Raw genomic sequence first — 26,535 nt, 5'->3', positions numbered from 1 at the left:
AATTTTTGATTTTTTGATTTAATTTTTTAATATTTTAGAATTTTTTATACACATGTCACATCAAGACTGACTCATGTAGTATCAAATTAGTTCTTACATTTATTTTTTAATTTTAATTTAGTTTCAATTTTTATAAAATTGAATAATATTGTTTCTCTTTAAATTGACATTATTTTTACTAAAATTGACATTTTTATTAAATATTTATAAAAATATTTTTAAACAAACTTTAAAATCTATATGAAATATTTATGACAACTCACATAGGTAAAACATGAGTGAATTGATAAAGTTAATACTTGAATCTTGAGAATTGTACTACTCAACTTATTCATTTTAATTTGTTAATAAATTTTTGTGTGTTACGTTTTACATGTTAGATTTAATAATCACATTCAAGTTCTAACTAACATGATTTCAAATATGTATTTTGTATAGATTTTAAAATTAATTTAAAAATATTTTCAGAAATATTTAATAAAAATGTTAACTTTAGTAAGAATATCAACACAAAATTTATACAAAAAATAAATTGAGTCTCAATCTAAAGAGAGATAATATTGTTCAATTTTTTTTACAAAAATTGTGACTATATTGAAACTAAAAACAAATATAGGAACAAAATTAAGACTAGTTACATGACACAATTGTGAAGTGACATGTATAAAAAAAAAGTTCAAAAAAATCAAACATTGATATATAACATTAACTTTAACAAAATTTATACAAAACTAAACGGCAAAGAATAAATTGAACCACTCTTAAAAAAATCGAGACTCAGAAAAAAAAAATTGAAGGACCAAATATTGACAAAAGTGAAAACCAAAAACGTAATTAAGCCTTTAATTTGTGATCCATGAACCAATCATAACTCACATCTAAGATAAGTTTTCTTTTATTAGTCCAAAGAATGAGTTGGTCGAAACTCTCCAGCCCGTAAAGCCTTTACACAAATGCAATGACTTCCTGCAATGTTCACCCATCAAAAACCTCCGGAAAATTATTTCCCTAATAGAAATTGGGTGATTGTCTATCTGAAAAGAATTTCCGGATTTGGTTTAATGTGTTCTGGAAAATATATTTGGGAATGATAAGGTGTTGGGATATGGTGCAGGAAGTAACAGTATAAAATGTATTAGGATTACAACCAAAGTGAATTTGGCCCACAATGCATTTATTTTATAAAAATCTTAATGATAGAAAGGGTGACAATAAGAAAGAAAGGAGAGGATCATTTTGTGGTGTGAAATTCATGAATGTAAAAAATACTTAAGCGAACGAAATCAGCGTTCCTGCCTGGAGAGATTTTTCGTACGAGGTCTTAGAATTACGAATTGATATTTGTATTGTACTGCTTAGTTGATTGATCAGATATAGTCTGCCTTACGAGCTTAATCTATGTTAATTTTTTGAATCGGAAGATGCAATTCAGGCAATTACATTCTTGAAAACCATGCAAGGGTTGATCGACATCTGCATTGAACTACCTCTACGATGCAATGCCTTGAACCTCAAGATAGCATACAGTATTACAAGTCGAATAATGTTTTAGTGTACACAACACTCACGCCTACACTCACAACAGCCAAACGATGATCGCTTCTATCATGACAGTCATTGTCATATACATTATGAATTCACCAACCAAAAAATGTGCCCCCTCTCCAAAACAAGAATGAAAATTAATGCTCATCCACAGCTCAGTAATGGGAGTACCATCTTGCATACCTTCGAAGTCATTTTGGATGATTGATCCTCGTGCAAATCACTGCATTTGTTGGGTGCTTACAATTAGTTCACAACCTGACATTTCCCTAAAAGGAAATTAGATTCCCTTCAGGTTAGGAGGAATTAATACAGATTGTAGTTATGTTGATTGCTAAAAGGTCATTAGCATCTATCACTAGTACAAAAATTAGATTTTATGTCGATTTATTGTGACGGTTATAATTGACCCGTCATGATAAGTAAAGTGGTAACAAAATTGTAAATATGATGAAATTTTTTATGCTGATTATCATTAGAACATAACAGAAAGAAAGTGGGAGAGGTGTCAATTTTGTAATAAAGTAAAAGACTTTTTATACTCCTTATACCTCTAAACGGTATACAAAGTGACTTTTGTTACAGACCTTCCTATCCAAGTGGACTTTCTATAGACTTTCCTATCTAAATGGACTTTCTATGGTGGGTCTAGAACCAACATAGAATGTTGACTTTCTATGCCGGTTCCAAAACTGATACGCCGGTTCTAAACCAGCACAGAAATCCTTTTTTAACCAGCATTAAAAGTTTCGCTGCATTAGTGTATAGAGATATCATGGATTAAAGATGTTACATTGGCAATATCATGCTAATAGTTCCAATGACGGAAGAAAAGTGGTTTAGAGCTGCATTGTAGGGAAACAGGTTAAAATTACCTAAATATATGGAGCTTCTTCCAATCAAAATATTTTTCTCGCTCTGAGGTAGGAATACATCAGAAAGAAAGCAATAATTCCACCAACAATTATCCCCGCTGTTGTCAGCCAAAATGCCAACTGCATCACGTCCAAACACATGGTTATTAAAGACTGATTCCAATAAGAATCAAGCAAATCATGCAGGGAAAAAGACTTCAGACGCCAATTCACATACCACATGCTCCTCAAGATAGGACTTCAGGTTCATGCCGAATATACCTGAACCAAAATATATCTTCATAAAATCAGGAAACAGTTATAATATCCTCTCAGATAATAAACCAGTCCTTGAAGTTGACATAATTATTCATGCCAAAATATGCATTGACTAAAAAAGAGAGTATATCTTTCTATCTCCTAATATTGATGTAATAATCATTACATCAATATGATACTTCAGAACTAAATTGATAATGATTTATTAAATTCTAAGATATGTTTTGATTGCCCTCCAAAAAATTGATAACCAACCAAAAGTTTGAGTTCACTTCAATTACTTGTAAAGTTTAATGTAATTGATGTGAAATAAGTTTTGTTTCGCTGGTTGATGTGGTTTTAAGCGTGATTAATTGAATAATTTCTGGTTAAAACTTTGGTTGTCTTCTTTTTTTTTGGCTGTAAAACTATGGGTTGTTTGTTGAAACCCATTGTATGTATTGCTGTAAACAGAAACCATTTTAATATCTCGCATCCAATAATCACCCAAACTTTGTACCTGCTACAAGGGCACCAACTGCCACGCAGAATGTTCCAACCTGCAGAAGGAGTTCTACTCTGCTAACCTCAAGTCTTCGTGAACTGTTGGATGAAATCAATTTTATTAGAAGGTTTCTAATGATAGACAGAGTAATGACGTAAAAAATTGTTTTTTTTTCTGAATGGGGTTTAAATTTAACCTAATCTATATGATAATGTCTGATTAAATGCAATGCTTACAGGTTAATCTACGGAAGACTGTTGCAAGAAAAAATCGAGATGGCTCCCTTACGTTTACAGTAACAACACCCAATATTTGAAGCATTCTTAATTGTGAGATTAGAATTTTGAAATTCTTAAATGTCTTACAGTATTATACCATGATTTTGACCTCATCGACAATATGGATATCAAATGGTTCAATGCCTAACGTGACTTCTGAGCCTAAACAGTCACATTGTTTGAAAGATAGCACGGAAACGGATTTGATGACTTTTTCTTTCCGAGAAAAAATCACGTAACTTTAGTTAATTTTACTCAATTTTTAAGTGGTTTCTTTTATATTTTTATATTTTGAAAAATTGAAGTTGGTCATTCAACACATAAAAATGAATTGAAGTTATATGACTTTTTCACCGAATCTGTCAGCACTCCAAACACTATCCCATGGTTGGCATATTAATGGATTCGGAAGAGCACTAACTTTCTAACTTCAAATTACGTAATATTTTCAACGCAGTTATTCCTATCAGTTATCAAGAGATGAAGATATTCAAACCTCAAATTGACAGCTATAGAATCTTCCATTTCCCTTGCAGAATCAAGAAGCCTTTCAGCTTGACCATGACAGGATTCACATCTGTAGGTGCATTTAGAGAAATCATTTTTGTGATGTAATCATTAGAAATGGTAGACTTACAAGCCAAAAAAAGCAAATGCCAATTGCTAGACTAATAAACTAATGATTGAGTTTGAAAACTTTATGTTGGAATTATGGCAGAAAAACAAGTTAGGAAAGGAGAAACAAAATATGTCAAATATTTTGAGCTGAAATCAATGAATCTGATATTGTATTGATCAACATCGTCTATATTTATTACAATTGAAAAAGTAACATATATTGACACATTTATAGATATAGTAATTATCAGTAATTGACAGACTTGCTCCTCAAGTAAAAGTAGTAACTGACTGATTTGCTGGTCAAGTAAAACTGACAATAACTTATACTACTAAGAAATTATTTAGAAAACTGAAAGAAAAAATTAAAGTCACGTGTAATACACAAAAGTAAATACTTAACACTACTCCTTGCTTTAAGAATTACAAACTTCAACCTTGTATCTTAAGAACTTGAGCTTGTTGATAGTTAGTGGCTTGGTAAAGACACTAGTAACCTGGTTTTCTGTTCTATATTAAATAAGAGTAACAATTTCATTTTTCTGCACTCGTCTTAAGAAAAATAACTTAATGTTTAAAAACTCAGTTTTTATATGAAGGATGGTATTGTATAACTATTGAAACTTTGTTGTCAACAAGAATCTTTATGCTTTCCTTCTGCTCTATGTTAAGGTAAATTAATTTTCTCAACCAAAAAGTTTTGGTTATCAGTAGTGGTAACATAAACAAATTCAACTTCAACTTTTGTCGTAGATTGAGTGACAATTTATTGTTTTTCCAAGCTTCATTTTTATTGTCCAAAGGTCATAGTTATCCTCATCAAAGATAGGAAGAGTTGCATAGGAGATACCAATTGTTGGAATTATGGTGAAAAAAGAAGATAGGGAGAAAAGGTAAATGAAGTACATAGGGATATTTTGAGCTGGAAGCGATGAATATGATATGTTATTAACATTCATATTTAAAATAATTGAAAGAGCAAAATAGAGTGACAAATTTAGACACATAATTATCAGTAACTTTCATACTCAATCCTCAGGTAAAAGTGGTAACAACTAACTATCTTTCTCCTCAATTAAAAGTGCCAATAATTTACTATTAAGAAATTATTTAGGAAACTGAAACAAAATATAAAGTCACAAAATCACATGCAATTAGATATAAAATATTTACCACCTTATGGGACTTATTTCTAAATGCAGTTTCGCTTTAGATATTTTAATATGGATTAGAGAGTAATAGAAGTATAACGTGTCTCACTCAACTCTAAAACCTGTTTTGGTTGCACAAATTTTATAAGGATCACTTGGACTACATCCTTAGGCTATGTGGGACAACTTGGAAGAATTTTCTGGGTGTACATGGGATTTGTAACATTGAAGTCTCGTGTAACAATAATATTAGTGACAGGTGAACGGTTAATGTTCTTTCTTTCAATTTGCGTTTTTTCATGTTAATTCAGTGACTGCAGCCTTCTACAAATGTCAGATAAATCAACTATGAAATGTATTGCACATGTTTGGAATGAGACTAACCTTTGAAGATAATTTTCCAAAAGCATTTCAATTTCCTCCTCCTCCTCTACATATCATGAGAAGCTATGTTATAGCTCTACTACTGAGGAATGGAAATCCATATTGATGTTAGCAACAGAAATAGCTTACCCTCAGCATTCTGCTTTTCAAAAGGCACTGAGCATTCCATATTATTGTTTCCTTTATTAAGTGTGCAGTTTCTTCCCATGATGCATATACGGCGTATTTCATGAGGATCCTCCAGAAGGTCAAGCAGCATCTGTCTGAGAGCTCCTGCCTTGGAACCTAACTCAACCTAGTAATTGGGCAGAAAGAAATAAATTTCTAGTTTTATCCAGAATCACTCAAGATTGGTTAAAAAATCTAGAGACAAAAGTACCAAAGTTTGTTTGCTAGTACGAAGCTGCTCCAATATGTCACCAGTTAACCTATTTGGCAAGGCCTCAAGAAGGGCTTGTACCTAGGACCAAAAGGGAGAGGGAGAGAAAATTCCAATCGAGGAGTGAATTCAGAGATAGAGAGAAGCAGTAAATGTATAATCTGTTATGGTCTCCAAAACTAAAAATCCAACATTGTTCATGAAATATTAAAACAAGAAAGTTTTCTGCTTCAGGATACAAGCCATGTCAAAAGTAAAGCACCATGACTTGCACTTTAGGATATATTTAAAGATCGTGTAGAATGTCTGCATAGAGAGTGGCTGGAACACATTACAGAGAAAAATAAAGCCTTTCCTACCAGTTTTTACTCGCAGGCAAGTAGAAATAGTCACTTGTGAAAATAATAATAAAACAAAATAGACAAAAGCATCAGCAAGTATACACATACAAAGACTTAACATAAATATACTCAGTTACTCACTGTGTTCTCATACTCACACGAGGTTCTAAGTCCATCAATCTCTGCTCCAATCGCTGTATTCTTGAAAGCAATGCTGCTTCAACAACCTAAAAATTTCACCAAATGACTAAGGAGAAGACAGTTCACAACAGTATGAGTAAGATGGCAAGCCAAATGATGACAGAAGTACACCCACGATAGCCAACTCATTATATGCATCCTCACCTAAACAGTCATATTAAAATTCCTCGTGTTGATTTTGAAGAGCGTATTTGCCACAACGAAACAAGGGCCCAATTACATGGAAATTGACTGCCCGAAAGTCAAAAACAGTTTTTAAGAGTTCCCTATATGCTTTCTGTTCAAGACACTTTCTTGGTCTTCTGCATTCGTAATTGTCAGCATGATTAGATCCTTCTGCCTCATATTTACACTTGATACATTTTATTAGTTATAATATTGTCATTATTTTATATTAGTATTCCTAAACATCCACAACAACCACCACTACACCACACCATCTTAGGTTTACCGAACCTTGAGGACATTAATATGTACCGAAGTTTAATTCTAATAATTGTTTCTCAGAATACAATTAGGAATAAATGCGTTATATCAACCCTTGAAAATAAGCCATATCCAACTCCAAACCAGTTTCACTTTACTTTGTTGTCTCATTGGACTGTTGATCTCCTTGTTTCAAGAGTATGAGGGAGTGGCTGCGACTCTATTTTTGTTTTTCTCCTATTTAGTAATCAGGATGCTAAATGAAGAAGAAAATTCGAAAGTCCAGACTAACCTCAATTTCAAATGGCATCGATGGTCCTCCATTGCTGTTCTTGGGGTTCAATCGAGGCAGCAATGTCTCTAGAAAAGCTTTCCCCCCTATGCTGATAAATGTCAACAAAAGTTTTAGTGTATTCTCTTTAACAAAGAAATAGGGATGGTAATGCATCCCATATAATTTATGAATCATTTCAGAATTAGAATAATACCGATTATTGTCAAATATAAGTACACAATCTTGCATTGCTATTGCTCGTAGTGAACCCAGATTTAGAAGTATAGCATATTCCCGGACCTAATACAGGCAAAGAAATGGTATACATAATTAATTGATAAAGGCAGCAATCCATAATCAAATTGTATATTCATCCTTACCACATGGGGTAAAGCTTGTGCATATATACACATCCATCCACACACACAATCAACCATAAATGAATTCATTTTGAGGATGAATTTCTATTAACATTGTAATACTAGCTCTACGACAACTTATCTATTAACTTCGATAATAGGTTGATTAAATTAATATTTCTAAAAGATGTGTCGTAGGTTTTACTCCCATAAATTTTAGGGCACAAGTCTAGTTTTCCATTTAACCTATCTACACACTTGATTGCATTGTAGCCAAGCCCCCTTTACAGCAATTCGGGCAGGATGAGGATGAAAACAAAGATCAAAATATATTTCTTAAACTATGTAACGAAACATACAATTTTTCACGAAAAAAATGTGGAATCCATTGTTGACAATAACATGGTAACGGGGCACTCATCAGTGGGTTATTCGTTAACATGAATTCGTGCTTTCATTCATACAACGAGGTATTAAGAAATGATATGGGGGAAGAAGAAACTTACCAGCAAAGCAGGCATTGAATTTGTCATAAACAATGAAGGATCCACACTTCGAATGTCCCGAGGACGAAGACCTGAATAATTAAACAGAAAATGGAAAAAACGGCAAATAATATAAATACATGAACAGTATCATTGCAAAAAAACGAACAGAGCGCGATGCAAGTACATTGCCCCATTAAAAGACAATTGTTGCGCGAATTCTATTGTTATCATGTTTATAAGCAACTCATTCTAAATTTAGCTCATCCAAAGTGAAATAAGCGTAGCACGAAGAACAGAATGTTATAAGATACTGGAGGCAAGTATTCTCAACTTCAAATCTTAGGACATAGATGCTTTTTACTTACCACTTGACTTCAACAATTGTCTCCTGTTGATTTTTCTAGTTGACACTTTCCCATTAGACTTCACTTCAACGACCTTCGCAATTTATATAAACAGAAAGAGGAAAAGAAGCACAGTAAACTAGTGAGATGAAAGAAAAACTACTAGTTAATAAAACTGGAGAAGATGCAATTACTTTATTAAGCTGCTAATTTAGTTGCAGGAGTTCCAATAAGATAAATTTAATCAGAGAGATTATCCCCTCTAATGAACTAATCTTTCGGAGTTGAGTATTTGTAAAAATCGTAACAATTGGTTTCGATGAGAATTGAACTACTAAAATGACTACTTATAAGCTGGATTGAAACAGAGTGAAGCCGTCGACGACATAAGACCTGAGGTTTCAGTCCATTTAACCGGAACAGGAGAATTGCCTGAATTCCTCGATTAAATTTCAAAATAAGAAAAAAAATAAAAGAGAAAAAGAGCTAATAAGAACGAACTTCATAAACCGGTTCTCGAACTCCGAGAGAAAGAGAATCGCCTGAAAACGCGGTGGCAATCCTCTGCGAACCAACACGACCGTTTGCCGGAACGGAAGTTCGGTTCCGGTCATCTGGTTCATCGACAACTTCCTCGGAGTCGGACAGAGCGGTTTCGGCGTCGCTCTGCTTCTCCTCCGTGGATCTGCTGAGACATTTCACCGGTTTCAGCGCCGCCGGAGACTGGCCGGAGATCTTGCACCGACGAAGCAGAGTGAGGGAACCAGTGCACGGCAGTTCCACAGAGCGAGATTCGGTGAGATCGGAGAAGAAGACGAAGTTAGCATGTCCGAGAAAAGGTTGGGAACGAAACTGCAGCACGTGTGGCCAAGATAACGCCATATCAGCGTGGTTCAATTCAGTTGCTGTTATGGTTACGGTGGTGGTCGTGCATGCCGTTCAGGGAGGGGATGAGGTAGGTAGTTGAAGGTGTATGTATGTGTCCGTAACGATCAAAACGGAACAGGTGAATAATTTATCCCAATTCAAGTTTTTTATTACTAAATTATGTTTCTTTTGTTACAATAATAATAAAATATTTAGCTTAACTCTATACTAATAATGATAATATTCCGATGACGTTGACGGAACGAGAAAAGTGATGAACTGATGATGGATATTGGATAACCACGGAAAAGTGCCAAAGGCGAATTTGTCCGAAACTCCCGTAAGAAAAAAGACTAAAAAGTTAACCGTGTGTATTTTCAGTATCTAAATATAAATTTAAATAAAGAATAAATAAATACATTAGTTTGTGGCGGATAATCTTGTTGCACGTTACGTGTGGCTGATATTCGTCGTCTTCGACATTTTAATTGGAATCTCACAATCCCCTCCTTTAAAAATATTCAATTAATTCATTTTTGTGTGTTATTGGTGTAATTGACACTTGACAGTGAGAGTGACAGACTTTTCTAGTTTAGCTTGGACCCATTAATAGTGACTTTCGGTCGGGGCCTTAACACAGGCCCATTGGCCCATGATGTGCACAAGTAGTTTAGCAAAAAAAAAACACAAGAAATGCCTTTGCTAACTCTTTTCTTAGATTGAAGGCACCAATCGATATTTTTCATAAAAATTTGAAATTGGAGGGAACAAGCAAAGTGCGAGAAGCACATGGCGGTTCCCGCAGATCCAATAATTGAAGAAGAGGAAGGAGAAGATGAAGAAGTAGAAGGCGGTGGTCTAACGCACCACCCTTCTGCTCCGTCACACGAGGTTGTCTTCCGTTTAAGTTACACGCTGCAAAATATGCTTGCTATGTTGTTTTTTTAATGTTATTCAGTGATTGCTTTGAATAACTACTCCTCCTGATGCAGTTTTTTGATTTATCGACGACAGTTGATCCGAGTTATATAATCTCCTTGATAAGAAAGCTTCTTCCGTTGGATTCTGCTTCTCGGAGTACCTTTAGTGAAGTTGGTTCTGAAAACCCTAATCGGGGAGAAGAAGAAGAAGAAGGGGATGCGCCCTCTGTGTCTGTTTCCAACGACGGAAACGTTAAATCCTCCAGCAACAAATCTGAGAATATGGATGTTGATGTTTCTGCTGAATTTTCCCGTGGGGAATGTGAAGGTACTGATGTCTCGGTTGGGGAGAGTGCCTGGGAGGAATACGGTTGCGTTTTGTGGGATTTAGCTGCCAGTAAAACCCATGCGGAACTAATGGTATAGCAGTGCTGGTTTTTGGTTTTTTCTTTATTCGAGTTTCTTTCTTATTATCATGTACTACTTCATTTCAAAATATCTCCTGGCCTGGGCAAGATTGTTACCACTACCTTCCACTCTCAAATAATGAGTAGGTTGAGTTCGATGTACTGTGCAGCCATAATTTGGTCCAGGTCCCACAGAACCTTTTCTTCGATTTGGTCTGATAAAATATTTTTTGGTTTTCAATTCTTATTTGAACAAATAAGAAAGTTGCCTTGTTTTATATTGTTTCCTTTTTAAAAAAACAAAAAAAAGTGGTGGTGAAAACTGAAAACAGGAAATGGAGGGAAACTAAGTAGCTTTTTTTGTTATTATGTGCAGAAATAGAAAACCTTTTCTTAAGCAGCTTGGCCATAAGTCTCAAATTCCCTCATATCATTGTTGTAAGAATACAGTAACTGATCATTTGAATGTTCTCTAATGTATGCTTACCAACCCTGCCCAATTTATCCATGTACCACCAAGCTCATAATCATTAACGTTACAGTGATTGTTGAGACTTTCTCTGTGTACTGGAGATCTAAATACATTCAGTTTGCTGTCTTTCAAGTTTCAGCCATTCAATTATTTTATAGATGGAAAAATGTTTACTTGGTGTAATACTGCAGGTGGATAATCTCATACTTGAAGTTCTTTTGGCTAATCTATTAGTTTGCAAATCAGCGCGTGTAACAGTAAGTCAATGTTATTCAGATTGCATAAAACTATCAAATGATTAAGAAGCTCTTATCACATTTTTATGGATTAATTTCATGGTGTAGGAAATTAGTATAGGAATTATTGGGAACCTTGCCTGTCATGAAGTTCCAATGAAGCATATAATCTCAACAAAAGGACTGATTGAGATAATCATTGACAAATTGTTTCTGGATGATCCTCAATGCCTATATGAAACATGTCGGTATGACAGATTTCTTACACCCACATTTCTTGTCAATTTTGGAATTGGGATATATCTGGTTCCCTTCCTCTTTGTTGAGTACCAAATTGACATGATTAGTTCTATTTCTCTATTCTATGCCTTCTTGTTATTCCTGCTATTTTCATTTTCTGTTTTTATAATGCATAACTTCATTGCGAAAGAGGAACTCTGCTAGTATAAATGTTCCTTTGTCTTTCTTTTTCAAAGAAATAACGTGTATTTATTCCAAGCTTATCTACTTATTATTTGTATATTATGTTCATTTATTTAACTTTTCCCTCTTTATTTAACTTTCCCCTTCTTTATTTAACTTTCATCATTTCTTCTGTCCTAAGGATTTGCATCAGTACTTTTCACTGGACTTTGGCCCGCACGCAGAGGCTAATATTTTGCAGTAAAATCTTGGTGAATATTTTCTGTTTATAGCCAGGATTTTAAACGTCAATTTCTTTGACAGTAGACTTCTTTTGGAAAAGTGTTCTTTTTGGACAACCTCTGGTGTTATGTTCATGTTGTTTCCAGAAAGATTGCTGTGCGTTCCTACATAATTCGATCACATTGTTCTAATTTTTCTCTTTTTGTTTTTTTAGAGGATGCTTAATCCTCCTTATTTGTACTACTGTTTTATTGAATAAATTTCCTGCATTATTGTGTGTGTCTATAAGAAAACCGCGCACATTGATTTACCCACCCAAATAGATGGATAGAAAAAATACATACTTTTTATTTATTTATCTCAAGAGGTTTATTTGTGTTATGCTGTAAATCAAGTATCACTACTTTTTGACACTAGTGCCTTTATTTTACAAAATACAAACCTTTTACAATTATTTTTTGGAACAGATTATTGACTGCAGGTCTTCAAAGTGGTGAATCTATTACATGGACTGAGGCATTGCAGTCTGAACATGTACTCTGTCAAATCTTATGGATTGCAGAAAATACGTTGAACCATCAACTTTTAGAAAAGGTAATCAATAATACTTGGTGCCAATCCAACGTAGTTTCACTTTTTTATTTTTTATGCAGGTTACAATGTGTGAAGTCACTAGACTTTGTCAAACGCTTGTTATTGCATATGCACTAGGAACTTAAATAATTTCAAAGGAAAAATATTTTGCTTTTCTCTTTTATTTTCATCAGAATGCAAACTTTTTATGTTCAATAACTAACAACATTCTTCTTTTTAACAGATCATCGGGCTTATTTTAGTTATATTAGAAAGTCAACAGATAGTTATGGATGCTCTCCTTCCACCTATGATGAAGCTTGGTTTGGCAAATATATTAATCAGTCTCTTGACTTTTGAGATCAGCAAATTAACGAGTGAAAGAATACCTGAAAGGTACTGTGATCCACAATCCTCCATTTTACAATTATGTAATTACAGTTCCTATTGTCCTCTTATTCTAATTCTGGTATCAGTGGCAAATGGCTGTAGAATATATTGTCTTGCAATTTGTTTCACTGTCACGTTTATTTTGCAGATAACTAACTATTCCATTCAGCTAACTGGTGGAATGGGTATGATAAAACCTCATCTTAATGTTTCAGGTACTCTATTCTTGATTTAATTCTTCGTGCAATTGAAGCACTTTCTGTTTTGGATGATCATTCTCAGGAAATTTGCTCAAGTACAGAGCTGTTTCAACTAATATGTGACCTGGTTAAGTTCCCAGATAAAGTTGAGGTACATTGTTATCGCTAACACTTTCAGTACTGATATATCTTTCACAACATTAACTTTTCATATCAATAATCTGGTATCTGATGACCTAAAGTCAGAAAAATTATGTTCATATTACTCATGTAACTATCTAAAAGTCAGAAAAATTATGTCCATGCTATGTTCTCCAACACAATATCTTTTTCTTTCTTGCAAGATGCATAACGAGCTTTTATATTTTTAAACTACGAAGCTTTCTCTCTATCAGTGGATATTTTTTTATGAAAATTTGAAAATTTTGTTAAAATTTCATTTTGGGTGAGAATTGAATTTACTGATGCTTGTGATTCACTCCTACTTCATTTTGCATGTATTTGTATAAAAAAGGCTTTTACTCTTTTGCTATGTAGGACCTTATTAGAATAAAACAAAGTTTGTTTTGATTTTGCTCCCTCTGTTATAACAGAATGGGAATCTGTTTTGCCAGCTGTAATGTTTTGCTTTTTGACCAAGACAGCTGTTGAATAAGGGTAGCTACTATAAATGCCCCTTTTTGTTCCTTGCATTCGGTGCATTGAATTCTGTTTCAGCTGCAGGTTCCTCCCAGCAGTCTCCTGTATCTTCTCATACCAGTACCCCTTCTCATCCAAATACTGATTTGTTTGTGTCACCCACTGTGTCACAACCTACACCCCCTTCTCCCTCTTCTCCTGAGTCCAGTGCTCCTGTTGAACCAATTCCCAACATTCTTAATAATCACCCTATGCAAACCAGATCCAAATTAGGCATTCATTGTCCTCAGATTCGTCCTTCCTTATTGTTGGCTCATACTGAACCCAAAGGAATTAAACAAGCTCTGTCTGATCCAACTTGGTTTTCTGCTATGCAACAAGAGTATTCTGCTTTATTAAAAAATCACACTTGGGATTTAGTTCCCTTGTCCCCTGCTCGACAAGCAATAGGGTGTAAGTGGGTGTTTAGAATAAAAGAAAATGCAGATGGATCCATCAACAAGTACAAGGCTCGATTAGTTGCTAAGGGTTTTCATCAAGTCCCTGGCTTTGATTTTCATGACACATTCTCTTCGGTTGTTAAGCCTATTACTATTAGAATTGTAATTACTCTTGCTCTATCTAATCATTGGGAGTTGTTTCAGTTAGATGTCAACAATGCCTTTCTCAATGGCCTTCTTGAAGAGACAGTTTATATGATTCAACCTCCTGGATTTGAGATTGCTGATAAATCTCTTGTGTGCAAATTGAATAAAGCTCTTTATGGCTTGAAGCAAGCCCCATGCCAATGGTTTGACAAACTCAAAACTACACTTGTTCAGTTTGGTTTTCAGGCTAGTAAATGTGATCCATCTTTATTCATCTACAAGCAACACGCTCAAACTGTTTTTCTTCTGGTTTATGTGGATGATATCATCATTCTACCTTCTCTCTCAAAAACCTTGGTCAACTAGAGTATTTCTTGGGGATTGAACTTAAGCACTTACCTTTGTCATCTTTTAGACATTGAAATTTCGAACCTGTACTAAGTTGGGTTGGCTTACGAGTTCTAATCCATTTTAAGACATTTTCACAAAGCCTCTCTCTCAAGTCCGATTTTCTTTTCTTCAAGGCAAACTCAATGTGCAGTGTTTATCTCCCAACCCTCCACCTTGAGTTTGAGGGGGGATATTAGAATAAAACAAATTCTGTTTTGATTTTGCTCCCTCTGTTATAACAGAATGGGATTCTGTTTTGCCAGCTATAATGTTTTGCTTTTTGACCAAGATAGCTGTTGAATAAGGGTAGCTAATATAAATGCCCCTTTTTGTTCCTTGCATTCGGTGCATTAAATTTAATGAAAACATCCTTTAATATTTTAATCTAAGAGACCTTTCCCGCTCATAGATAAATCTACACTCAGTCGAGCTGAGACTTTCATAATGCAGTCAACTTAATCAAGCTATCAAAACTTTTATTTACTGATGAATTTTGTGATTAAGAGCTGCGGGAGTCTGACAACTTCTCAGTTTTTTTAATCTTTTCTAATTATTTGATAACATTTTCTAGATCAATTTATGGCTAACAGCAAGCTTGTATGTTTTGACAAGGAAATAAAATGATTTGGCTAAAAATCTTGTGAATTGGTGATTTTTTCTGCAGGTTGGTAACTGTTGTGTTACTGCTGCAGTTCTCATTGCAAATATGTTGTCTGATGTTCCTGATCATGCTTCAAGGATATCAGAGGGTAAACAATGTTTTCACTATTTATTCTTTCTTGAGTCTCTGGATTATTTAATATAATGGTAAATTGTTTGGGTTTTCTAGATTTGAAACTATTAGGTGGTCTGCTTGATATCTTCCCTTTTGCTTCGGATGATGTGGAAGCAAGAAATGCGCTCTGGAACGTAATTGCTAGGATATTGGTTAGAATTCGAGAACCTGAAATGAGCCCTTCAAGAGTACATCACTATGTTTCGGTTCTTGTCACAAAACTTGATCTGATTGAAGATGAGCTTCTCAACCAACAAGTTGATTCTGGCGATGAACAGCATACCCTTTGTTCTGGCTCTGCAGCAAATGCTAGGAATGCATCTGTATCCTTCTCTTAGTTAGTTCAAGCCGTTCTTTGTGATTCTCGGGTCCCCTTTGGATGACTTTTTTCGAAATCTGTTCCGAGATTTCAATTTCTTTGAAGTAAGATGTTGAGTTTAATTTCATTCCTATCTATGTTTTCATGATTATATGATAATGTATCGATCTTCATTCAGTCTAAAATGCAGGGCAAGAGCTTTGCATATTTAGATTGTTTGTGTCGTTAATTTTTAACCATTAGGCATCCAAATGTGTCTAACTAAACAATGCCAACCACACCTACTGACAGTTAGGTTCACATGCTTATTTATTCATATATACCTGCGTTGCCATTGATTTGTTGTTTCACTTTACCATAGCAATCAATAGCTTGGGATGATCATCAGTATTCTGAATAACTGGACTGCAGAAGAAGAGAATGCCAAGAATAATCGGAATGATGAAGTTCCTGTCAGTGAGACAGATGTAAAAAGATTGTTGGATTGCTGTCATAAATTCTATAATTACAATTGATGTATCTTGTAAGTTACAGCTGTCTGGACAATATTTGAAGGCTGCACCTGTCGATGCTGTTTCGTATTTTTGTTTGTTCTGGGCAGACATTTAGTTATTTATGGTACAAATTTTAGCGTTGTCCGCTCATCTTTTTAGAAGCTATTGGTAGTGGGAGGAGTTTTACAACTGGCTTTTTGGAGTATTCATTTGTTAAGATAAAACTTAAATATAGTATGTTACATGTTTTTTTAGGTTACTTTCTAATCAAAATTTGGACATTCAACTTGATAAACTGTGTTAATCTTTAAGAAAACTCTAATTTTGATTACAAAATAAAACTAAAAAGATCCTTAGAACTTTCACATCAGTAATTAATGCTGATTTTTAACAATTTTTGGCAGACACATTTAGTTAGTACTCCATTTTGTATAATTGCAGGAAATAAAACCATCAAAATGATTTTATCAAAATTGTCTTAAATATAAGCGGGCATTATATTACTATTATAAAGTGGCTTAACGATCCAATGAATTTCTCATACAAGAACCTCACCTGCTGTGATTTTATAATAGATAATAAATGTTAGGAATTAAAGGGTGAAAAAGAATCGTTTCTTATTTTCACTGCATTGATTTAACTTACATATCAATTTATAGTGCGACTGATCCGAGTTTATCTGTCACATTAAACTAAACTGAAATAATTGAACGGAACACAAATCATTAGGAGCAGCTTTGAATAGTCGGTAGAAATTTTGCGCGAAAACTCATTGGAATATTGTTGTTGTTACACGAAACTCGAAAACACAGTGAATATTGGTCTTATTACACGAAACTTGAAAACACAGAATGAACATTGTAATCAAACATATTCAACCTTCTGTTATTTAAGCCAAACTAATACAACAATAACCTCACAATTCTTAAAAATATGCATCCAAAGTAAATATGACGCGGGATTATGATATGAGAGAGATGCCAGCAGCCAATAAATCACCGGCCAAAACCTTGTTCGCAGCCTCAGAGGGATGAAAACCATCCCAGAATACATATTCAGATGCATTGGCACACGTTCCTACGGATTTTTTATTGCACAATATAGATGTCTCTAGCAACCCTGTTCCACAACAAGCCTTCCTTGCTTCAAAAAAACCTGTGAGCAAAAACAAAGCTAGTTCACGAGTGATGCAAGATAAGATTGCTTTCTGGGCTTAGCAGAGTTAGAAACTTAGAAAGTGTACCATTCTCAGAAGGCTTAGTGACAAGGTCATACAGAGGTTGGTAGATATCAAGGATCACCAATTTCAGACCAGAAAGCGATTTTTGCAAGCTCTGAGACGTAGTGTTTAGCTTCTTATTGAAGTTAACAGCATCACTGTTTAGTCTAACCACACATTCGTTGCTACCAGAACCAAAGAGCGTGATGGCTGCTGGCAAACAACCCATAGGAGGTAACGTTGTCACGCCAATCCTCCTTGCTCCAAGTGCATACAAATTCTGTTGCAAGTACATTTGAAATTTGGAAATGTAAGTAGTCAACATCAGCAAACAAAAATAAATAGCCTTTTCTTTTCTTTAAGTACAAGGTGGTTTGTTAAGGTTGACAGAGACATGCCTGAATGAAAGTGGAATAGTGTTGCATGAGAATATCTGAGAATTGATCAGCAGAGTAAAGTTTGTAAAGCAGTGGATTTATATAATAGTTCTGAATAAAATCACTGTTTCCAGCGCTGACAAGGTGTATAGCACCAGATATAATTGATGAAGCATTTGACTGCCCTACTATTCCCACCAGAATGTTCTGGCTCTCTTTGTAGTGTTCCAACTGTTTGCTCAATGGAATTGTATGCTATAGTCCAATGAGAAACAGATAAAAGAAAAAACACACATTATGAGAAGTAAAGAAAAAAAAAAGAAACTTTTAAACTTGGATTTGTATATTTACATAAAGCTTAGCTGTGGAATCGTAGTAACCAGAAGCAGCTGAGGCAAAGTTGGCACCGTTCAAGAGGTTTGTTCCTTTAACATCTAAGTTGAGGTAAGGTGGTGGGTAAGATGTAAATCCAAGGCTTTCAGCTGCAGTGAACAAAACAAAAATCAAGCATGCAAAATTATGATGTGGGTGAGAAAATGGTGTTGATCACTGTAATTTTGAGCAATACCTGTGTAATCTGTGGCAAGCTTCCCATTGCAGAATCTCCCTGTTGAACTGTGATTGTTGAAGTCTCTTCCATAAGGAGGGAAGTTTGCTTTAACAATGGTGAGTAAGTGGTTGTTATTGCCCACATCAACCACAGAGTCCCCGAATATGAACAATGCAGGAACCAGAGGCTGCCCTTTAGCCACATTCAACACGGAAACCAGAAGAAAGGAAGTAAAAAAATAAGTTGCATGTCCCATGTTTGATGCTTTTGAGTTTCTCTTCAGAGAGAAAGGGTAGTGGGAAGGGTTTTAAAAAGGGGTGTTATAGTATTGGGAACTGATAATCTGAGCAATCGCTGCCTGATGCATGCAGTGGGACTGGTTTTTCAAGGCTGCGGTTCCGACAGTCTTATAAATGTCTGAACTTGTTAGTTAAGATGCACCATCAAAAGTCAAAATAGACATCAAATCCCGCTATCATCATATTAAGATATTATCATTATAACAAGTTATTTTAGTATTAATAAGAAGATATATTCTTAATTATTCTAAGAGTATAATTATGATCATATTTATAGAATTTCTTTTGATAGAAATTTGTAATGTGCAACGAATGTGGTACTCGGTACCGAGATATATATATAATCTAAATAAATGAATGCAACTTTATTTTATAAGTTATTTTAGGTATAACAAAAATTGACAAGCTGAAGTGATACAATTTTGGTATACTTTCTAAGTTTTTTAACTCAGCTAATATTTAAAAATATGTAAACAAATCAAATGTTATCATAACATATTTATGATTAAAAATGTACTGTGTTAATACTTTAAATATCTTTTTAATATGTTTCAAAATTTTAAAATTAGTGATAATCAGTATATTATGGAGACACAGTTGAGGAACAACACAAAAGAACTCAATAGAGAATTTAAACCCGTTAAAGTGGCGGGTTGGCTCAGATTCGGTTACAAATGAGTGAGTCCAACCTGATAAACCTTTTGGTGAACAAAAAAATTTACAACCCAGCTCAACCCATCACGGGTTGGTGGATTGAATGGATTGAATAGATTGACTCACTAACTCATTTAAAAAAAATAATCATTTTCATATATTCAAATTTGAAGGATAGAAACAATTTTGTCATCTTTTAGACATTGAAATTTGGAACCCATAGTAAGTGGGGTTGGCTCATAAGTTCTAATTCATTCACATGTCTACTTTTGAAACATTAAATAAATTTAACAAAATTTAGATAAAAGGAATAAATTCACACATCTCTAAAGATGAAGACTAAATTGGTCCAAAATTTCAAAGATCGATTAATTCCAATTATTTGTGTAAGTTAACCAACGAAGATTATATTTAACCTTTTTTAATTAGAAGTGGGTAGCATAAACGTTCTTAGCTGTAGCCATTTTAATGTTGCAGAAGTATGAATGAAATTATGATCATGTCTTGAACTTCAAGATATCTGTTAAAACATAGTCAAAGAGAGGTGCTAGTAGCAAGTTATGTGGTGTGTTTCAGCATACATGAACTGTGATTTGATAAGCAAACAAATGGCCTTTTTCTTGGTTTGTTTTTTTCATTTCCCAAAACCAAAAACCTGACTAAAGTTAATATATAGTAGTAAGAAAGTACGTTGGTTACAAACACATTCTTGCACGTGAAATGCAACTACAAGCTTCTTCAACAAGCGCACTTTTCAACCATACCAATTTTACTGCACAACAGGGGTAACTTATATGAAAAAAAGAAAAGAAACAAGAGGAGGAAATTAAGATACACGTAACAACACTTGGATTTTGGACACATTGATGTTCATGCTTTAACCATGACATAAAGTTTGATGCTATATTTCATTAAAGATACATAAAAGAAATTACGTAAGGAATAAGATTAAGATAAGAACTCTAAACGTAGAACTATTTATTATAATATCAGAACTTTCGATATTATGTTCTTTTAACATTTTGTTACATTGGTGTATTTGTCGGATGTATTTTGTTATGTTAAATTATTAATTAAATCAAATGTTGGTTTGTTTGTTTTTTTGTATGGAATTATAATTTGTTATATTTTTTTTATTTGTCATTACAAAAAACGGCTTTTATTAAATCACGAAAATGTAAATGTAGTGGATGATTATAAATAATATAATATTTTTAGTTGGGAATCACATATTACATATAAGAAAATATTAAAATAATGATAATTACAAACTTAGTAATAGGTACAGTTGGTTTATGTAATTTTTATTATATATTTGATGTGGTTCTTTATGCTTTGCTGTTTATTTATTTTTTAATAAACTTTTATTAATAACAAATTTTTGATAAGTTTTGACGTGTCAGCATAGTTAAAATACCTATAACACTATTTTATTTAGAAGATAGAAAATAATGACATTTTAATACGGTTTATATTCAAATTGTTTTTCAATAAAAATATTTATGACAAATCAATTGACATTATTTACCTTTCTAAAGTTCCACTTTATTTACCTTTTAAAGTACACTTTATTGTATGTAAAATGATGTATTGTAGTAATTCAATTTGGATCATCATATTATATTTTATATTTTATGATGACAATATATATATATATATATATATATATATATATATATATATATATATGACATTTTTTTAAATTGATGATACACATGTACATAGGGACATTTGGAATTGACAAAAATATACAAAAATAATCAAGACCACATACACAATTTTCTATAAAGAAATGTATTCCAAAATTTTATAAGGTTGTAGAACTTAAAAAACCCTCAGAGCTAACTTAAGAGTAAAAAACTAAAAGATAAAACAAAAGAAGATCATTGTAAGAAACCCTCAGATACAACGCAATATAGCTTTTCTTGTTGGCAACACTTAACTGTTTCTTGTGACCTTAAGTTTCGACCATATGCTATGTTCGATTGGTGAAATAATTCTGTGGTTTCTTTCCATAACACTGGTTGTGTATAACTTATCTAGGAAAGAAAGTCAATGCAAAGAAAAAAAAAAGCAATAAGATAACATAATTTCTAAATTGTTTGGTAAGAGAATAATTCAAAGAAAAAAATGGATAGTTTATTTTTATTTGATTGTGTACAAAAGGAAAGAAGACAAAATTATAAAATGAGATAAATATCTCTAATAAATAATAAAATGTGATATAAATAAAAAAGGTTTTTTTTTAATATTCATTCTCTCAAGATGGTTATTTTCTATCTCCCACCAATTTTAAATGTATTTTTAATTTGGAATCAACTAGTGGCAAGTATTTGTGTTTTTCTGATATTTATCTTTTCTTTGGATTTCTTATATTTTAATACTGAATTTAGCATTATACTTTTATTTCCCATTTATAGTACTTTGAATTGAAATAGAATCATTCTACTTTTCTTATCTGGCACATGTTTTATCCCTACCTGTAAACTATAAAAAGCTTTGAATTTACGTATTATGCGGGTTGATCTTTTCTTTCTTTCTTTCCACCCATTGTTTAATGATTAACCAAGTTAATTCTTAGGGTTTCCAATTTCATCTTCTTTGTATATAATTTTAAATATTCATTTTGGAATATTTCATATTTGCTTTTAAAATTAATATCATAAAAATATAACTATTATTATCTATTAATTAAAAATAATAAATAAAATTATTATCGATGCCACGTTGAACCTCTCTATCAACTGAATCCACTTTTGAAGGAAGATAAAAATGACGAGTCTCAGCGGCAAATCTTTATTTTTTCTCGTGCACAAATCAATTTTAGGTACTATAATTTTGAAAATATGTAAGTTTGATTCTTATGAAAATTTAAGGTACATTTGATATTTTCTAAAATTTAATAATTTTGATAAACTTTTAAATTATTATCAAATTATTATTTTAAAATAATATATATATTTTAATGATAATAATATCAATTATTTTTCACGTAAAATAGTGATAGTAAAATTTTATAACAAGTTTAATAGATTTTCTTGTACTTGTTAAAAACATTTGTTTGAGATTTAGGTGAAGTAAAAATAAGGTAGATTTTCTTATAATTGTTAACAAATATTTGTTTGAAATTCGCATTAATTTAAAAATAAAAATAAGATGAATTTATAACATATAAATGACAATTTTAAAGGTTAAGTGAGACTTCTTTTTTTAATATGATATAAAAATTATAAGTATAATTATTCATTAGTTTCAAACTCAAGATATCTATGCTTTGACATGAAATTTTTTTATTAAATTTTACTAATGATTTTTTTAGAATGGAGTTAGATTTAAACTTCACAACATGATTAAATGAGATGTTAATAATCAACCAAATTATCTCGTTTTAGAAAATTAGAAGATCAAATAGGCAATTGTAATTTTATAGAGATTAAAATTACACATTTATTAAATTGTATAGCCTAAAAAAAAGAAGTGTTCCTATAAACAATGTTAGTGTATCATCCTTTCAGACACCTCTTCTCTTATTCAACTTTTTGCAGATTCATTCTCCGAAAAAGAAAAATATAAACAATGTTTCTCTTTAATGAATTTAACTTAAATTTTAATTTAAAAGGAATTAAAAAATGTTATAGAAAAACAAAACAAGAGAGATACATTCCGAAATGTCTAATTAAAAAGGTACTATCTAGATTCTAAAATGCTATTAGGAACAATTATTCTCCAAGAATTTTTTTTATATATCAGAATGAATGTTTCGGAATTCGGAAGATATTTTCAAATTAAAAAATGTATTTCAAAACATTTAATTTAGAATATAAAAAGAAAAAGAAAACGAATGTTCCAAAACTTATTTCCAAAGTTTAGAATCCGGAATTGTTTCAGATTTTTCATTTTATATTATAATTTGAGTGTTCTGTAGTATAAAAACAAAATCTCAAACGAATGTTCCAAAAGATATTTTGAATCCAAAAATATGTTTTGAATCACTTGTTTCTAAAAAAAATAATATTTTGTATTGAGTATTATAGAATATATTTTCCAAATTTGATAATACCTTCTCCAACTTCAAATCTAAAAATGTATTAAAAGTAAGGACGTGCAGAAATTTGTATTATATTTTAATAAGAAGTAATTTAAGAATTACCGCTTTGTGGGAGTGCAGAAAGAAAAAAAGATGGGTGCTGGAAGTAGCAGCCGAAAACGTTTTGTGGGATCCGAATATAATTACAAAAGAAATCAGGTAAAAAAATATATTAAAGTTTAAACCCAGCAAAGCAAATAAAAAGTAAATAAATCTAAATATGTCTTTAATTTTAAATCATAAAACCACATTAATTTACTTCACCCGCAATACACCAAGCGTTGTTTTTGTATTGTTACAAACTTTGTAAAATAAATAGTTTTTTTTTAATTTATCTTCAACCAACAAATAACTATAAAATTATTTATATTAAAGTACAAATTATCACAAATTTTAAAAGAAATGTAATACAAATGTGACCTATAAAAGGTATAAAAGCAAATTATGACTCAACGTCACGTGATAGTCCTCCGATTCATAATTATTTAAATTAGTGTTTAGATATTTTTAAAATGTATTAATAGGAGGTTAATCCAAACAAAATTGGAATTAAAATTCTTAGATACTTTGAATTCAAATGGTATTAGAAATGAAAATAATTACTGAATATATTTTTTTATTCTGTAATAAATCTAAAATTATTGGAAATTTCTCAAGTATTTTATTTTTGTCATTTATATTTAATTAATTTGTTTTTTTTTCTAAATATTTTATTTTCGTAAAAAAGAGTAAATAATTCATTCTAATAATATAATTACAATAAAGTGTTATTGACTCTACTGCTCTCTCTCTTCTAAGAATAATTTTTAAAGGCTTAAATACCTTTTTCGTTCTCATTTTCCTAGTGTTTGTTGTAAATGGTCCTCGTTTTGACAGAATGTTTAGAATGTTCCTCATTTTTACCCAATGTTTAAAATGGTCCTCATTTTCGCAATTTGTGTTTTATTTGGTCTTGTTCTGTGACGCCGTGTAAATCAGTAATAGAGCACTGTATAGGTGACACTGTTTGTATTACGGTTGCATTAGGGTGTGTTACGTGTACTGTACAAATGACTAATTAACGTTAACTTTTCAATTTGGGAGAAATTTTGCAATTAGGGCTTGAGTTAGATTGCAGTCGCACTCTTCATAGTTGGAAGCGATTTCTTCATCTTCGTCTTTCTTAAGCTCGGATTTGCAGAGGAAGCAGCTAATACTTGTTATTTCATCGTTGGATTGCAGTCACACTCTTCATTTCAATTTTCCAGTTAATCATTATCAACGAGGTAGGTGTGTTTATGGTTTTATGGGTTGTATTTGCTCGTGGGCTATAATTTTCGTAATTCTATTCTGGGGTTTGTTTGTGCTTAAACATTCCTTACCAAAATCCTAGTTCACCTATATATCTCCAACTATCTAATTACCTACAGTACACGTAACACACCATAATACGAACAGTGTGTGTCAACTGTATAGTACTCCGTTACTGATTTAAACGACGTCACAAAAAATGACCAGATAAAACACGAATTGTGAAAATGATGACCATTTTAAACATTCGGATAAAATGATGACGATTTTAAACATTTTGTCTTTGTCAAAATGAGGATCATCCACAACAAACACTACAAACAAAAACAAAAAAAAGATATTTAAACCATTTTTAATAAAAATGTTGTAATCACTTAACTGAACGCTGTTAGTTAAACTAACCAATTTTATTAATAAATATGAATCATTATGATAGAATGGGAAAGGAAATAGTACATAAACGTAAAAATAATTTATATATGTAATATTACTTTGATAGTATATTTTATCGTCCATCTACCACTATTTTATCATTTACCTTTTCTTTTCATGATGCTATCTTCAAACTTTTTCATTTTCATTCATTTGTTCATTAATTTTTTTTTATTAAGTGATAAATTTTAACAAAAGTTTTTTTTTTTTTTTGAAAAGTAAAAATGACATTATGTTATGACCACTTTATTAGAAAACGACACTGTTAAGACTATTTTTACAATTTGTTCCAGGCATAATCATATTTTATTAAATATTTAACACATTATATACTTTATGAAAATTTAAAATTTTGATGGTAAAATCATGCGAAACAAACTTGAAAGTCAAGTTGATAAAACAGTTACATTAGAAAATGGAAAATTAAGTGTTCAACATTTAAAGAATATTTCTATAGTTTATTATTTTAAAAAATAGAAATTAAAGTCAAGAACCTGATAGTTGAAGGAGTAATTAATGCGAACAAAGTTAGATTGGTGGCACAGCTCACCACCGCCACACAAATACTCGAATTGGATTGTTCTTTTTCCAATGGATCTTAATTTATGTGTAAAATAGAGTATATATATCACATAATAATGAAAAGGATTAATTAAATTTCAAATTCATCCTATAGTTTTATTAAATTCATCCTATACTTCAAATTTTTAAATTTGTAATTAAACTTTTGACATTTAAACGCGTTGTTATTGACATTATAAGAAATAATATAATTATTATTAGTGACAGATAATCGCATGTCTAAATTATTTTACGAGAATAAGAGTTAGAATACTGTTACACTAAATAATAATTACTAAAATACAGAAAGTTAAATTATAATAAAAAAACCAGTTAAACAAATCAGTTTTTAGTACTAATGGTTATATATAAAAATTAAAAATACAGGAAATACAATAATCTATATCTTGACCATATTGCAATTTTGATTTTTTTTTACATTTGAATTATTTGTTTATTACAAACATTTTTTTATTAGATTTTGTGTGTGTATGTGCTGTGAGTGAGTGAGATAAGCGTGTGTAAAGTGGTGGAAGAATCATAGCTAGCTGTACTTCAAAGACAGAATACTATGCAAAGGGTGATGTGGATCAATCAAAAGCTTCATCTCATGCAACACAAATTATTGTCTTCTCATGAAAATTCATATCTAAGCATCCTTAACAAGTGTCTGAAATTGTTTAAACTAATGATGTAAAAGAAAAACAGAGTACTTATATAATATATATATATACCTTGCTTGCAACT

General features: G+C 31.9%; 3 protein-coding genes across 12 annotated transcripts; 1 reads left to right on the top strand and 2 right to left on the bottom strand.

The window, feature by feature from the left end:
• Window positions 1–1,422: 1,422 nt before the first annotated feature.
• Window positions 1,423–9,474, bottom strand: MGT10 (magnesium (Mg) transporter 10). 6 transcript variants are annotated; one of them, XM_028069799.2, is made up of 14 exons: window positions 8,907–9,459; window positions 8,427–8,499; window positions 8,080–8,150; window positions 7,429–7,514; window positions 7,233–7,323; window positions 6,472–6,540; window positions 5,973–6,053; window positions 5,723–5,888; window positions 5,594–5,639; window positions 3,937–4,017; window positions 3,178–3,260; window positions 2,638–2,681; window positions 2,421–2,540; window positions 1,423–1,803 (listed from the first exon to the last, which is right to left on the bottom strand). In XM_028069799.2, the coding sequence occupies exons 1-13, from the start codon at window positions 9,285–9,287 to the stop codon at window positions 2,445–2,447; spliced, it is 1,368 nt and encodes a 455-aa protein (XP_027925600.1). In that variant the 5' UTR covers window positions 9,288–9,459; the 3' UTR covers window positions 1,423–1,803; window positions 2,421–2,444. The 6 variants fall into 6 exon arrangements, 4 of the variants coding, with proteins under 4 accessions (XP_027925600.1, XP_027925597.1, XP_027925598.1 ...); XM_028069796.2 differs by having other exon boundaries at window positions 1,423–1,834; window positions 8,907–9,458; XM_028069797.2 differs by having other exon boundaries at window positions 1,423–1,814; window positions 8,907–9,458.
• Window positions 9,475–9,932: 458 nt separating this feature from the next.
• On the top strand, window positions 9,933–16,469 carry LOC114183339 (ARM repeat superfamily protein). 5 transcript variants are annotated; one of them, XR_014995302.1, is made up of 11 exons: window positions 9,935–10,163; window positions 10,265–10,612; window positions 11,263–11,328; window positions 11,416–11,555; window positions 12,420–12,546; window positions 12,770–12,921; window positions 13,131–13,266; window positions 14,399–14,587; window positions 15,396–15,480; window positions 15,561–15,929; window positions 16,187–16,406. XR_014995302.1 is itself a non-coding variant. In XM_085673732.1 (11 exons), the coding sequence occupies exons 1-11, from the start codon at window positions 10,062–10,064 to the stop codon at window positions 16,338–16,340; spliced, it is 1,758 nt and encodes a 585-aa protein (XP_085529858.1). In that variant the 5' UTR covers window positions 9,940–10,061; the 3' UTR covers window positions 16,341–16,469. The 5 variants fall into 5 exon arrangements, 4 of the variants coding, with proteins under 4 accessions (XP_085529860.1, XP_085529858.1, XP_027926133.1 ...); XM_085673732.1 differs by having other exon boundaries at window positions 9,940–10,163; window positions 15,561–15,829; window positions 16,197–16,469; XM_085673733.1 differs by having other exon boundaries at window positions 9,994–10,163; window positions 10,287–10,612; window positions 15,561–15,829; window positions 16,197–16,469.
• A 652-nt stretch (window positions 16,470–17,121) lies between these two features.
• On the bottom strand, window positions 17,122–18,855 carry LOC114183968 (GDSL-like lipase/acylhydrolase superfamily protein). The gene is made up of 5 exons (XM_028071188.2): window positions 18,484–18,855; window positions 18,267–18,397; window positions 17,937–18,170; window positions 17,563–17,818; window positions 17,122–17,474 (listed from the first exon to the last, which is right to left on the bottom strand). The coding sequence occupies exons 1-5, from the start codon at window positions 18,719–18,721 to the stop codon at window positions 17,281–17,283; spliced, it is 1,053 nt and encodes a 350-aa protein (XP_027926989.1). The 5' UTR covers window positions 18,722–18,855; the 3' UTR covers window positions 17,122–17,280.
• Window positions 18,856–26,535: the final 7,680 nt, after the last annotated feature.

The sequence above is a fragment of the Vigna unguiculata genome, chromosome 5 (assembly GCF_037176805.1).
Source record: "Vigna unguiculata cultivar grain cowpea cultivar isolate G323 ecotype 2 chromosome 5, ASM3717680v1, whole genome shotgun sequence".
NCBI lineage: Eukaryota > Viridiplantae > Streptophyta > Magnoliopsida > Fabales > Fabaceae > Vigna > Vigna unguiculata.
Note: the sequence above shows the minus strand (reverse complement) of the source record. Positions and strands in the feature narration are given on the sequence as shown.